The 14,189-nt window shown below is 38.3% G+C and overlaps 1 protein-coding gene across 2 annotated transcripts in view; it reads left to right on the top strand.

The window, feature by feature from the left end:
* Window positions 1-238: 238 nt before the first annotated feature.
* Window positions 239-14,189, top strand: part of NECTIN3 (nectin cell adhesion molecule 3) — a 130,248-nt gene continuing 116,297 nt past the window's right edge. For both annotated transcript variants that reach the window (XM_032630083.1, XM_032630082.1), the window contains exon 1: window positions 239-628. In XM_032630083.1, coding sequence (XP_032485974.1) covers window positions 469-628 — 160 coding nt within the window. In that variant the 5' untranslated portion in view covers window positions 239-468. The remainder of the gene's footprint in view (window positions 629-14,189) is intronic.

Raw genomic sequence — 14,189 nt, 5'->3', positions numbered from 1 at the left:
AAGAGATTTTGGGTTTTTTTGAAAGGGGAGGGGCGTGTGTAGGAGGGCGGGGTGGGAGGAGTCGGGCTTTCACTCCCGGATCAGACGGGAGCGCGAGTTGCGCGGGCGAGTCCCTGCGCTCTGAGGGTCGGCTTCCTCTCCCCCTCCCGTGCGGGCGGGGTGGTGCGTTCCGAGTTCCCAGGAGTTCGAGGCGGGCGGGTGCCGGTGGGGGGAGGGGAGTGGCGGTGGTGGTGCCGGCGGCGGCGGCGGGCGGCTCCCGCCTCAGCCTCTGCAGTGGCGTCGGCGACGGCGGAGTTGAAGCAGCCGCGAGTGCTCGGCTGAGTGTCAGCCGGCGGCGACGGCTCAAGAACTGGGAGTTAGGGACGCGCGCACCGGACCTTCCGCCGCCGCCGCCGCCCACAGCCTGAGGCGCCGGGGCCCGGGGAGCCGGGGGGCCGGAGAGCGAGCTGGCCGGGGGGAGGGTGGGGAATGGCGCGGACCCTGGGGCCGGCTCCGCTGTGTCCCGGAGGCGGCAAAGCACAACTTTCCTCCGCTTCTCCCCCCGGGGCCGGGCTCCTGCTGCCGCCCCCGACGCCACCGCCGCTGCTGCTGCTGCTCTTCCCACTGCTGCTCTTCTCCCGGCTCTGTGGTAGGTGAACCTCGGCGGCCGGTGTGGGCTGAGGGAGGCGCGACCGAGGGTCCCGGGGCCGCGGCCGGGCCCTTGTGGGCCGCTCTCCCGGGCGGGAAGCGGTTGTGTTCGGCGGTTGGCTGCGCGAGCGGGTGCCGCGGACTTTGCCTGGAAACTTTTCGCCGCGCCTGGGGCGAGGCCGGGGAAGGGCCGGGGCCGGCGAGTGCGGCGCCGGCCGTCCGCTCTCCTCACTCGCGGCCGCGCCGCTCCCCACGCTGCGGGCTGGGGTTCGGCGACGGCGCTTTCCGCCCGGACGCCGAGTGCTTCGTGCGCTTGGCTCCTCCGTGTTTGCTCCGGGGACCGTTACTTCCTCGCCTATTCGCGGAGGAAGCCGAGAGCGCGGACTTATGTGCTGGGCTAAGGTGACGGGATGCACGTTTGCCGCCTCCTTTTTTCCCGGGTGAAACTTGAGCTGTGAGCCAGGATACCTTTAGGGACCAGAGCTCGACGGAATGAAGCCTTCGGGTTCCCACACCTCATCGCCTTCCACCCTGGAGAAGCACCATGTTAGCCCACCCTGCAGCATCCCCTACAGTTTTCTTCGGTCCTCCGGCCACTTTCTGCCCTGGCAGCCTCTGGGTCGCTTTGCATTTAGCCCGTCGCTGCCTTCCAGTTTGTGGGACGTCTGTCTCACTGTGTTTATTTTAGCAAACGCTATTTGTCCTCAGGACTTCGATGTATGTGTAAGATACCTGATTGCATTGACCGTGCCCCAGCTGTTCCGATCAAAACAAGCCCCACGCCTCTTCCCATTCTTCCCACGTTGTCTTATAGTTTTGTCATATTTGGGAGGTAGTCTCTTTGTAAGTTCACTTCCTAGGTATCAGAGACTAGAAGCCTACTTGTTAAGAATAGCTTTAAAAAACATAAAAAGAAAGATCTCCGTTTCATGCAAGAGAGGTGGACTTAAGTGATCCTTAATGGAAGGCGGCGATGTGGGAAAGTAAGGCCACCGGTCTTTGGGGACTGGCTCTGTCTTTTGGTAATACCGGAATACTGCAGGACGTTATTCATTCGATGACTCTTACTTGGTGAGGAAAGTGCAGAAACAAAACTTATGCTTGCTCAAAGCGTGTTTTACCTGAGACATTTTTACTGGTACATAAGTCTGCATTGGATATCAGTGTTTAATGAAATCTTAAATGAAACCAGGAGTGTTACCAGTATTTACTACAAGGAGAGATGTGTGCGGATTTATTGGATGGTGTGATTTAGAAGAAAGAGAATCCTGTACCCCTGTACCGTGTAGGTGTGTCAGACTAGCTGGTTATGAGGGAGGCAAAATTTTCAAAAGATTGAGTGCCTCTTATAGGCTGAGAATTTCCACTACCAAATCACCGTCACGTTTCAAGCACTGTAATGACACGTTCTGATTTACAGAGTGTAGCATGATAGATGGCATGTTAACTAATCTGCATTGTTTCTGTAGTCCCACTCCCCAGATGTTTGGTTCCACTACACAAGTCTTAATGCTGTTACCACTTTAGGTTGATGCGAGATTCTAGATTGAATTTGTGTACCGTTCTTTTCCATTCAGGAGGGTTGTGGATTACAGTTAGGTGGGAGGAAGGTGGGAATGGATGTTAACAGTTTACTGTTCTGACTTAGATTGTGTTAAGGACGTAGAAAATATTTGTATTGCCAGTAAAGTTTTATCTAGCTAGGCAAAGCCCCGTAGAAGACTGAAGCAAGGTAATATGTACAGTTAATACAAGGAAATTGAACCCGGGTAATAATTTCATAGTGAATGTGCAAGTGAAATGTTGATTACTTTTTCAAGGAACACATTGGTTTTCACATGGAAGAAGAAAAGACTTAAAAAATATCTCTTCAATAATATGCTGTTGGAGGGATTTGATATTTTAGAGTCCTAAAAATTCAAGTAGTATAGGCAAATGGACTGTGATTTAGAGAGGTGTAAATTAAAGTTTTTAGAGTCAACTCAGCTTGTAGTTGTAGAGACAGACACTAGTTTTGTGTCACTGTGCACTGCTCATTTAAAGAGCTTCCTTTTTTTTGGCTTATAGTGTTATAACACCCTCATTTGTGAACCCTTATGACAAGTTTTTAGTATCAACCTGTATTTTAGAATTCAGTCTTTGAATATGGCACAGTTGTCCTGATTTATGGATACTTAGTAAGTATGGAAACGGAATTTTCTTGTAACCTGTTCGTTGGTCTGATATTCATAGTACTACTTAACAAGGTTTGGCACATACTGATGTTTGAGTTGTTTATTTATTTATTAAAATTTTATTGAGGTATGGTTGATTTACAATGTTGTGGGAGTTGTTAGTCTTAGAGTTGAGAAGATTTTTAGGCTTTAAAGAGATGACTATATGATTTGTTAATCAGAATGCTTTACTTTTTTTTTTTACCACATACAGATTTATTATTATTTTTTTTGCTGCTGATATTTTTGATATTATGCTTACATTTATTATGGCCTTAACTATGCTACACTTCTGCAATATCGTCTATTAGCACAAGATAATTTTTATGTCATGTTAATTTTACTGCTGTAAAAACCCTCGCAGTCAAACTGGTAGACATGATATTCTGTAAGCTATAAAAAAATTAATCAGATTTGCTGTTTTGAGGGTGTACATTATCTGTCTTATTTGAAGAACTGAAATTTTAAAATGAGAATTTTACAGGTTAACCGTCAGGGTTGGTTGGTTTTTTGTTTTTTTTTTGTGATTTTTTTTTTTAAAGCCTAAGAAAGTCCTAGGTGTAAAGGTCAAGAGAACTAGATTTTTCAACACTATCTGACTTGATATAAACCTCACTTATTTAATTATGGAAGTCCATATTTCTTTATAATGGCAATAATCAGTTCATAGGTGATCAGATTTATCTTACTTTCCCTTCCAACATTTTTTCTTGAGGAGTAGAGAATATTAGGATACGGTATTGATGAAAGAGAAGGTAGACTATTTAACTTAAGTTCCAACTTTTTCCATTTTCAACAGGGTTATATCTTAAATGGATATTTAGAAGGTGATGGAAAAAAGATCTAATATGATGATTGAACATTGAACAGCACTTTCAGAACTCCCTGTGTTCATGGCGCTTGATAGGAACTTGAGGACATAAAACATGAATAAGGCAGAGTCCTGGCTTCAGGGAGCTTACAGCAGTATGATAGACATAACGTAAACAGATGGATAGGACAGCTCAGTATTTATGATAGAGATCTGCATGAGGTGTACTGTGGGTTACCCAGAAGAAGGATACCTAACCCATTAGGTAGAGATATTAGTGTAAACTGAGAAAAAAAATTACTTAAAAAAATTCAGTTGAGTTAGATTTTCTTATTGAGATTAGACATTGTGGTAGGTGGAATAGGTTTGCTCTCTCTCTGCAGTTTATGATTTAGATGCTAAATAAACAGTTTTATTCTGAAAAATGACTGCCACTTACTAGCTGTGTGAATTGTTGGCAAGTTATTTAACCTCAGTAAACTTAAGGTTTCTCGTCTTCTCAAAAAAAGGTTAATATCAGTTTGCCTATAGAGTTCTTGTCCTCTTGCCTGTAGAGGATTAAATGAAAGAATAAAATAAAACGCTTAGAATGCATGGAATGTACATTCAAATTTTAGCATTTATTTTATTGCACATTGTAAACCAACCAACCTAATATTTGTCATTCTTAAATTCTACGCTGATGACTTGAATAATTGAGTTTTCAAGTTGATTGACTTGCCGTATTTGTACTTTATGTCTTTCAGTGTATAGCCTAGTCAGTGCTCTTTAAATATTTGTTAAATTTACCTCGGGTAAATAATCAGATGACCAACTTTCAGAATGTTAGGATATAGTGAAATTAACTCAATGGTGTAGTTGTATGGAACCTAGTTGAATCGTCCCTTAATGATGTAGAATGCATTTTAGGACTGGGCAGTTCTATACGATCACCCAGAATGTTAGTGGTTATATTGAAAAATGTGGAGTTGAAGAGGGAGTCATGATTTCACTTCTACCCTATGAAGTTACTGGTAGTTTCAGGTTGGAGCCTGTAATACATATTGCCCATATGAATCTTTCTGCATCCAAAACAGATATAATTGGAAAGTGAACCAAATTTAAAAGGACGCAAAAAAGATCAAATTTTCCTTTTTGCATTTAGCTACAGAATCAGAAATAGGAATTGGAAAAAGCTGGGCAATTATATATTTGTGGGTGTGTGTGTATTTACCGTTTTACTTTGTTTAGTCACTTACGCTTTTATATATATATATATATATATATATATTTAGTGATTTCAGCAACTGATGCACATTTTGCATCTGTATAGTTAAGGAATAGAACTTACGGCTTCTTGCCTATTATTTGAAAATTGTTGAAGAGAAGCTGGCTGTGATACCCTTGTTAAAAAATAGTATTTTGGCATTCTGTAATTTACCCCTTAAAAAATTAGTGAGTTAATAATATATTACTATAGCATATTCTGTAATCTATTAAAGTCCTCATAAAATTGACAGTACTGGCTGTATGGTTTGTGAAAGATGTGGCATTTGATTAATAATGGCTATTAATGTGTAAATGTCGGATAAAATCAAATAACCTTTAAGTAAGTAATGGAATTATTTTGTGTACCAGGAACTCAGATCTAAAAATCTAAGCACCATTAATGTCATACTTTTGATTACCTTTTATATTTTTATCTAAAATTGTCTTGCACCCATATGCTTTCCTAAACTTATGATTTTTCTGTAAGGCTCTGACATAGTTTAATTATTTATATAAATAAAGTTGTGTATTTAAAATTTTAGTGAGGGCTGCCCCCTATAAGTCTAGATACAGCCATATTGCAGGTACTATAGTTGTTTTGGAAAGGATATTGTATTGCATACTTATATTATGACTTTTACATGTTCTCTTTAATATAACATCCAAGGAGGTTACTTTTCTTGTAACCCTATTAATTGCCCAACATTCATTCTGCTAATTAATATCAGTAGGAAGGAAGTACCTTGTAGCGTTATAAGTAGATATTCATAAACTGGAATTTGAGGCATGTGTAAAAACATACCAGCTCATAACTGGTTTAAATGACTAAGAGTTGATAGTATGCTTTTCAGCGTTTCTGACGATTATTTTGTAGGTGTAAGATAGTAAATTATACATGTGACTCTATAGATAGGAGAGGTTGTAATCGTTTTTTCTTTTTTTTTAACTTTACTTGTTTTCTTTTAACTTTAATAGTTAAAAAAAAAAAGAAAGGGACTTCCCTGGCTGTCCCCTGGTGGTTAAGACTCTGAGCTCCCAGTGCCGGGGTCATAGTTGCAATCCCTGGTGGGGGAGCTAAGATCCTGCGTGCCACAGGGTGCTGCCAAAAAAAGTAAAAAAAAATCAAACTTGCTCTTTTAGATAGGTTGGCTATTGTACAGTAGAGGCTCTTTACTTTAAGCTCTCAGATTTCTTCAGAAGAAGTAAAATTTTTAAAAGAGGGTTGTCTATAAATCACTATTCTCAGCTAGCCAAGGTCAGCAAATGTAGGGTACGTGGATAGGTTCAGATCCTAGTTTCTAGGAAATCTTTTTCAAAAGAACATTCCAGGCCCCGCTATGGACTTATTGGATCAACATTTTTTGCAAGAGGTTTGGGGAGTGGAGCCTGATGATTGGGGCATTTGTATTTTGAGTGACATCTTCAGATGATTGTTTCTTCCCTGGATGGGTGCTATTTTTACAGCATTTTTATATATGATTTGACCACATATGGTCATTATTTTGTTCACTGTTGTACCCTCATGTGCTAGGCATGTAGTGGGCACTCAAATTTCTTTATTTCAAGTGCTTAATAGAAAAATAAAATTTAGTCTAAACCAGCACTGTCCAATAGAAGTAATGTGAACTATATACATAATTTTAAGTTATGGTGCCACATTAAAAAAGTAATAAAAGAAACAGGTGAAATTAATCTTAATATACTTTATTTAGCACAATATAACCAAAATGTTATCATTTTAGCATGCAGTTGATATTAAAGAATTGAGGTATTTTACCTTTTTTATTTTTGTAGGAAGTCTTTGAAATCTGATGTGTTTTACACTTACAGATTGTTGTTTGGATAAGCTATATTTCATGTGCTCAGTAGTCAGGTATGGCTGGTGGCTACCATATTGGACAGTGCAGGTCTAAACTATTTGTGGTCTCCAAAGTAGGTTATGCCCTTCTCTAGCTCTTACTCATAAGGCCTAAAATGTTATTACTCTTCCTACCTACTCAAATTCTGAAGCGCCCAGTTTAAAATTAATTTTCTCTGTAAAGCCTTGCCTTACCACTTCTTTCATACAGTGAGCTTTTCTTCTTTATAAAGTAGTTACTCTTTTTATTCATTATCTAGTAATTTAATTGTAAGTTGTTTTGTGGTGTGTGCTCTTTGCAGTAAAAACCTTGCCTCAGGCTTCACTGTATGTCATCAGCATGCATCACAGAATAAACACAAGTTTTTTTGTAAACTATATAGTTTTAACATGTCAGGGAGGAAGAAATTTTTCTCTACCCTTCTAGGTTCTTCTGGCTGGTCTAAGAGTTACATTGACATGAGACAGATTAACAGGAGAAAATCAAACAAAAGTTTAAGGGCATGTATACATGGAAGAGACCCAGGAAAACTGCCAGAAACCCTCACCTTAAATACCAACTTCTGCTGAAGACAAAAGAGGGTACTGGGGGTGGCGATTTGGGACTTCAAAGGGGAGAAAGGCAATTCACATGAAGATGGAAAAGCAAATGTTTGGTAAACAAATTTTTGCTGGGCCTTGCAGAGACTATGGGACACAGAGTGGACTGTGATATCTAGGCCCTGCTGAGTTTCCCCACCACACTTAGCCTATACTTTTTGCAGATATCTCTGGTGATAGCTCAATTCCAGGAATAGGCCCACTATCTAAATTTTTTTAAGCAGTTAGGGGGAAGGTCAAAGTTTCTTCCTGAGTCTTTTGGGCCTTGATTGTTTTCAGCTCAAAATAATCGTGTGCCAAAGAGACGTTGTGGGGTGGTAAGTTTTGCTCCCAAACATTTGCTTTTTTTTCCCTGTTAATACCTTTAAGGAATTGACCAAATTTGCTATACAACAAAATGGTATCAAGAGAATACTCGGTTTATGATTTCATCTTCCATGTTGAAATAAAATAATAATGCAGAATAATAGCTGTAATAAGTAACTACAAAAACTTTTCTGGATTTGACTTCATTTCCTATCTGATGCTAGCTATCTTTCAAATCCTTAGTCCCTCGAGCAAATTCTGTTCATTTTTTCATGCTTTTAAGTTTAGAGCAATGTTTGCCGAAGTGTTTAATAGAACACTAGTCTCAGAAGATATGTTTTTGGAAGAAAGAACTGTGGTTGAATACACTTGGGAATGGGAAAAACTAACCATCATGGAAAGTCACTATGTGCATTAGTTTATTAATGATTTAAGAAATTCTTTAGTAAAATATTCTTTTTTGCAGTGTAATTAAACAACCTGTTATGCTGCAGAAACTTTGTTGTACAGGACACGCTATAGGAAATACATTTTTAGGGAGCTTTGTATATTTGATATTATGTTGACGTTGTTTCTATCTGTACCTTCCAAGATAGGGGATGAATGAATATATATATATATATAAAATATACATATAATTCATTTAATAAACTAGAAAAGGTTGATAGGCTTTAAAGACGTTACTTGGTGAGAAAATTCTTTGTTGGCTTTTCTTTTTTCCAGAAATTCTTTTTGCTTTCTTTATCTCTGTCTCTTTATTCCCCGTTGTGTTACCCATTTTGAATCTGAGGTATTTGCGAAATTGACCTAGGAGGAATACAATTCTTCCTCTTTGGTATGGCAAAATTAACAGTGTATTATTTACCCCAGGATATATGTAGTTTAAGCAGCTTCTGTGGGATATACCTCACTTTATTTATAACACATCACACTCTGGGTCTGAGTTTTAGGAATAGAGTGGGTTTATTTAAGATAGCTATTCTCTTTTGTAATGGAAGTGTACCAGTGCTGTTATTGGGAAGGACATGAAAAAATCAAGAGGCAGATATAAAAATAGGTGTACACAGCTAGGACTCCAACTTAGCGTTTGAGAACATTATATATAATCAGGAGCGTGCTGAACTCTTCTAATTGCTTCATTTCAGAGGAAGTACAAAAGTATTAATGAAATAAATGTTAGTACTGGGAAACTGTGGTAAGATGAATTTCATATAGTGACTCTTTCTATGAGTTATCCATGATAGACATGATTGTTATTACTAAAGTATCTGAGGCCATGGGTTTCAAAACTTATTAATATATCTAATTTAGTCATAGCTACTGTGGGGTAGATTAAGATTTCATTTCACAAGTGTCCTTGTCATTATGAACTCCAAACTCCCTTCTAATTTGATTTAGATTAGAGATAATCATTCATGGTTATAAGTTCAATTTAATGTTAACTAAGTCAGACAATAGTCTATCTTTTATTTAAATCTGCTTAGTGATACCCTGGTTCCTTTATTTTAAATGCACAATTTTTAAAAAGGCTCTCTTTTATTTTTTACTGAAGAGATTCAGATGGGAGAAGGTACATAGCTAACAGTTCTATCCTCATTGAGGGCAGGGCTAAAACGTTATAGCATTTTTCACTAAACCATGAGTCTGCATATATTAATTGCTGTAGCAGCTACTGTAAATCCAAATCTCTGATTTCTGCTTGTCAAACTTAAAGGAGGTAAAACATTACCACCAACAAAAACTTTGAGGAACATATGCAAATAGTGCAGATGTATTGAACATCAACTTTTATAGTAGCTTCCCTATTCCTATAAGCAATTCTGAGGTTATAAATATATGATTATTTTGATGACATAGTTTCATTTGCCTAGTCCACGTTAAAACCAGAGTGAATTTTAACTTTGAAATAACAGTAAGAAACTCTTCTTAAATTGTTGCCTTCTGTTTGTTGTACACTAGTACAGTGTCAAAGATTCGTTATTTTTCTTTTAAAGCTGGTATAGCCTTTTCAGTTGAATGACAAAAAGAAGGTATATCAGGGCTAGAATTAGTAATACTAATGAAAACATCTTTCCTAGCAAGAAATAAGACTGTTTAGACTGTTGACACTCTTTTCTGTATTTAAGATAGATTTTTACATTTTTCAGTGAAAAACATTGTCGACTTTTATTTAAAGATTTTTAAAAGAGTTAGCAATTATGGTGGCTATTTTGAAACCATGCATTGTTTATCAAACTTATTTTCCATATGTGTATAAAAGGATCTGGGCTTTCATATATTTTTGTTATGTTTATAACTGATAGTGAAAATGTTTAAATATATAAGTAGCTGGTGAAACTTTTATACAACATGTTAAAAAGTCTCTTGTAAAAGCTTTAACACTAACAGCATCTGTTAAAATATAAAAACAAATCTGAAGTTCCCTAAGAAAAATACATTATTTTTCTTTGAGGATACTACTGTTGCTTTGCTGCCCTCTACAGTCATCTAAAATAGTCACTCTTGACTTTTCTCCCATGAAATGATTAAAATACTTCCTTGACTTGTGTCCTTTAAATTTCAAGAGTGCATTGAATAATATTTACTGTCAAAATATGACAGCGTTTTAATTAGTCACAACAGTTGATCTATACCTGTAATGCAAAAAATAAAAGGTTTACAGATTGAAGCAGGGGATGGATTGGGGACTATTGCACATCAATCAGGGAACAGATGATAGAGCACCAACCAAGTGATAGGTAGTGTAGAGGATATCACAGTGGAATAAGATGTGATGGCTGCTCCCAAGCTTATAAATCCATTTGTATGACTAACTGCGGGTTAGATATCTGTAATAACATACCAAGTAGTATGATACAGCCTAAGAAGATCAGTAAGGCTTGGAAGAGTCAGGAATGCTAATTAGAGGAATTGAAACTTTTGAGCTATATCTTCAAAGAATGATTCGAGTTCGGACAGGTAAAACAGGGTTATTTCAAACAGGGGAGAGAATATTTATTAAAACATAAAGCACCTGTTACACAGAAAGGGCTATGCTAGGACCCTTGGGGTCTTTGCCCTTAAGAAATGTAACATTTAATTGTTAGCAGATTTGGAATTAGAAAATGGTGTGTGTGTGTCTGTTTTATACCCAGTTACTTAAGCTTTCTGCCTGTTTCAGTCCTTATACACTTAGCTAAATAATAGCTCCTTTATCGAGTTGCTGTGAAAATTAAATGAAATCCTTATTAAACTACAGTAAAGTGCTTTACAAATACAGCTATCCATAATGCAAGGGAAAATGAATTGTCTCATGTTAGAAATATAAAGTGTTGTGAGATTGCAGAAGAAGGAGCAGTTTAACTGGGAATGGAGGAAGACTTAATAGAAGACCTAATTTTCTAGCTGAACCTTGAAGGAAGAGTTTTCCATTTCTGAGGGAAGTCAGTGGAAAAGAGAGCATTCCAGGCTGAAAAGATCACTGGACTGAGGACTCTGCGGAAGGAATTAATGTTTCCATGTGGTTCAAGTATGAGCTTTATGGAGGGAAGTCATAGATTTTAAATACTTTGCTGATGCTGAGGAGATTAGACTTCGTGTGGGAGGCAGTGAGGAGCTTTTGAAGGCAGGTAACTATTGTCTGTCAGTGATTTGAGAATATTTTATAGCTCTGATAGCAAGGTAAAAGATATATGGGAGATATGAGAGACAAGTGAAAGGGAAAACCATTGCTGTTGTCCATAGTGTCCGTAGTGTTGTCCATCCAAACATGGTGTTTGGATATCATAGGTGAGGAGAGAAGAGTTGGATATGAACTTATGTTTCTCTTTTGAATGACTAGAAAAGTATAGGAGAAGGATTGATGAATCAACTTGGTAACTTTTTGGAGGCATTTTAATTGTGCCTCTGGGGCATATTTTAGAGCTGTAGTTGGAAATTTGTTCTGAGAGGGTAGTGGGGGAGGATGTGGAATTGGGAATTATCAGGATCGAGGTATTTGGATTAGATAAGCTGTTTAAAGGAGAGAGGAGGCAGAGGGGGAGAAGAGAAGAGAGAAAGGAAGGAAGGGGAAGTAGGGAGGGGACTGGAAAAAATTTTAAATGTTGAGGTACTTTGGGGATTTCCCTGGTGGTCCAGTGGTTGAGACTCTGTGCTCCCAATGCAGGGGGCCCGGGTTCAATCCCTGGTCAGGGAACTAGATCCCACATGCCACAACTAAGAGCCCGCGTGCCGCAACTAAAAAAGATCCCGCATGCTGCAGCTAAGACCTGGTGCAGCCAAACAAAAAAAAGGTTGAGGTACTTTGATTAAATAAGAGGGAGGGAGGGAGGGGAGAAATAATCTGGGAACAAATTCTTACTTGATAAATAGACCAATACATTTAGTAGTTAAGAGAGTGCATTGATGACTTAGTAATTTAGTACAAGTGGTTAGGAAAAGGGTCAAATTCCAAAAAATTAACTAATGAAGGGATAGTGAAGAAGTAGTAGGGTAGGGCCTGCTCTTGGGAAAGAGGAACATGAGCAAATAATTTGAGGGGAAAGAATAATGTATCAGTTATTGCGGGCTGAATGTGTTGTCCCAATATTCCTATGTTAGAGCCCTAACTCCCAATCTGGTGGTGTTAGAAAGGGTTCTTTGGCAGGTGATTAGGTTTAGATGAGGTCATGAGGTTAGAGCCCCCATGATGGGATTGGTGCCCTTATAAGAAGAGAAAGACACCAGAGCTTCCTTCTTCCACCATTTTGAGGATACAGCAAGAAGGTAGCCATCTGCAAGCCAGGAAGAGAGTTCTCACCAGAACCCAAACCATGCTAACACCCTGATCTCGGACTTCCTATCCTCCAGAATTGTGAGAAATAAATGTTTGTTGTTTAAACCACCCAGTCTGTGGTATTTTGTTATAGCAGCCTGAGCTGAGACATCAGTGAAGGTTCTTAATTACGAACACTTCAAACTTAACTTTGATTAAAATAAAATTTATTGAAGGATATTGAGTGGTTCACGTATGGAAATGAACCAAAGGAGGCTAGGCATCTAGAAACATATCCAGAACCATAGCCAGGATAATGTCTAGGGGCAGTCTGTCAAGGTCATTGCTTTCTGCCCCTTGAAACACTGGACATTGTAGCTTTGCCTATTATACTGACATTGCTACTCTTAGAAACTAGATACGGTTATTGCCATAGCCCAAGAGTGTATATTTTCCATGGCTGTCCACTACAGAAAGTTGAAGAAAAACTTTTTAATTTTTATGATGAGACTTCTCTGTCTTTGGGAGGGGGATGGGAAAAGAACATTGATATGGCAAGGTCCAGGAACAGAAAGTAAGTGGAAACATTAAAAACACAGATGGGAGAGGCTAATCTTAGAAATGGTGAGGGGCTCTTCTTTCTACTAGGCAGAGAAAAAGAAAATGATAGGTGAAAATACAGAGAGGTTTCCAGGTATAAGAGGGAAGTTCTGGAGAGGATTTCATCTTTATTGATTTACGTGATAAACTTTGAGAGTGCAGGATGATGTTGGGACTTAGTAGTAGAACCTGTGGGCAGAAATGGAATAAGTCATCAATTAAGAATGAATAAAATGAAGTTAGAAGTCAATTGTTATTACTAAGGAAGAGAGAAGGATTTGTGATTAGAATGTAATGGGAAAGGGGCTTCTGAAGTGCTGGTAAAGATTTATTTCTTGACCAGGATGATGGTTTTGTGGATATGCTTACTTTGTAATAGTTCTTACAACTACATACTTACCACTTATACTTTTCTGTTTGTGTGTGTACGTATACATACTTTGTTGAGTCTTTTGGATTTTCCATCTATATAGTCATGCAATCTATGCATAATTAAAGCCTTATTTCTCTCCAATCCTTATACTTTTTTTTCCTTTTCTGTTGCTTATTGCACTGGCTAGGACCTCCACTATTGATGTTGAATTAAAGTGGTGACTGCAGGCATCGTTGTCTCATTCCTTATCTCAGAGGTAAAAAAGTGTTCAACATTTCAAAATTAAGTATGATGTTTGCTGTAGTTTTTTTTTTAATAAAACTTTTTTTATCAGATTAGGAAAATTTCTATTCCTAGTTTACTTAAGAATTTTTATCATGGAGTTTAATTTTATCAAGTGCTTTATCTTAATTTTGAGATGATCATATACTTTTTTAAATAATGTGAATTACATTAAAAAAGTGTTAAGCCATCTTTGTGTTTCTGGAATAATACCAGTTTGGTTTTGGTGAATGTATCCTTTATTATAGGATTCAACTGACATTTTAAAAAATTTTTTCTTCACCATCTATGTTTATCAATTAAATTGGCCTGTAATTTTTTTTCCTTATAATGCTTTTGCCAAGTTTTTGTATCAAAGTCATGCTAGACTCATTAAAAAATATGAGAATTGCTGCATCTTTTTCTATCCTGTGTAAGAGTTTAAGATTGGTACTTTTTTTTTTCTTTTCTTTGGTAGAAATAGTTGGTAAAGCCATCCTAGCCTGAAATAATTTTTTTATGGGAAGGATTTTTAGTTACAGTTCATTAAATAATCATGG

This window comes from Phocoena sinus, chromosome 4, assembly GCF_008692025.1.
Source record: "Phocoena sinus isolate mPhoSin1 chromosome 4, mPhoSin1.pri, whole genome shotgun sequence".
Lineage (NCBI taxonomy): Eukaryota > Metazoa > Chordata > Mammalia > Artiodactyla > Phocoenidae > Phocoena > Phocoena sinus.
This window is presented reverse-complemented; position numbering and strand designations above follow the sequence as displayed.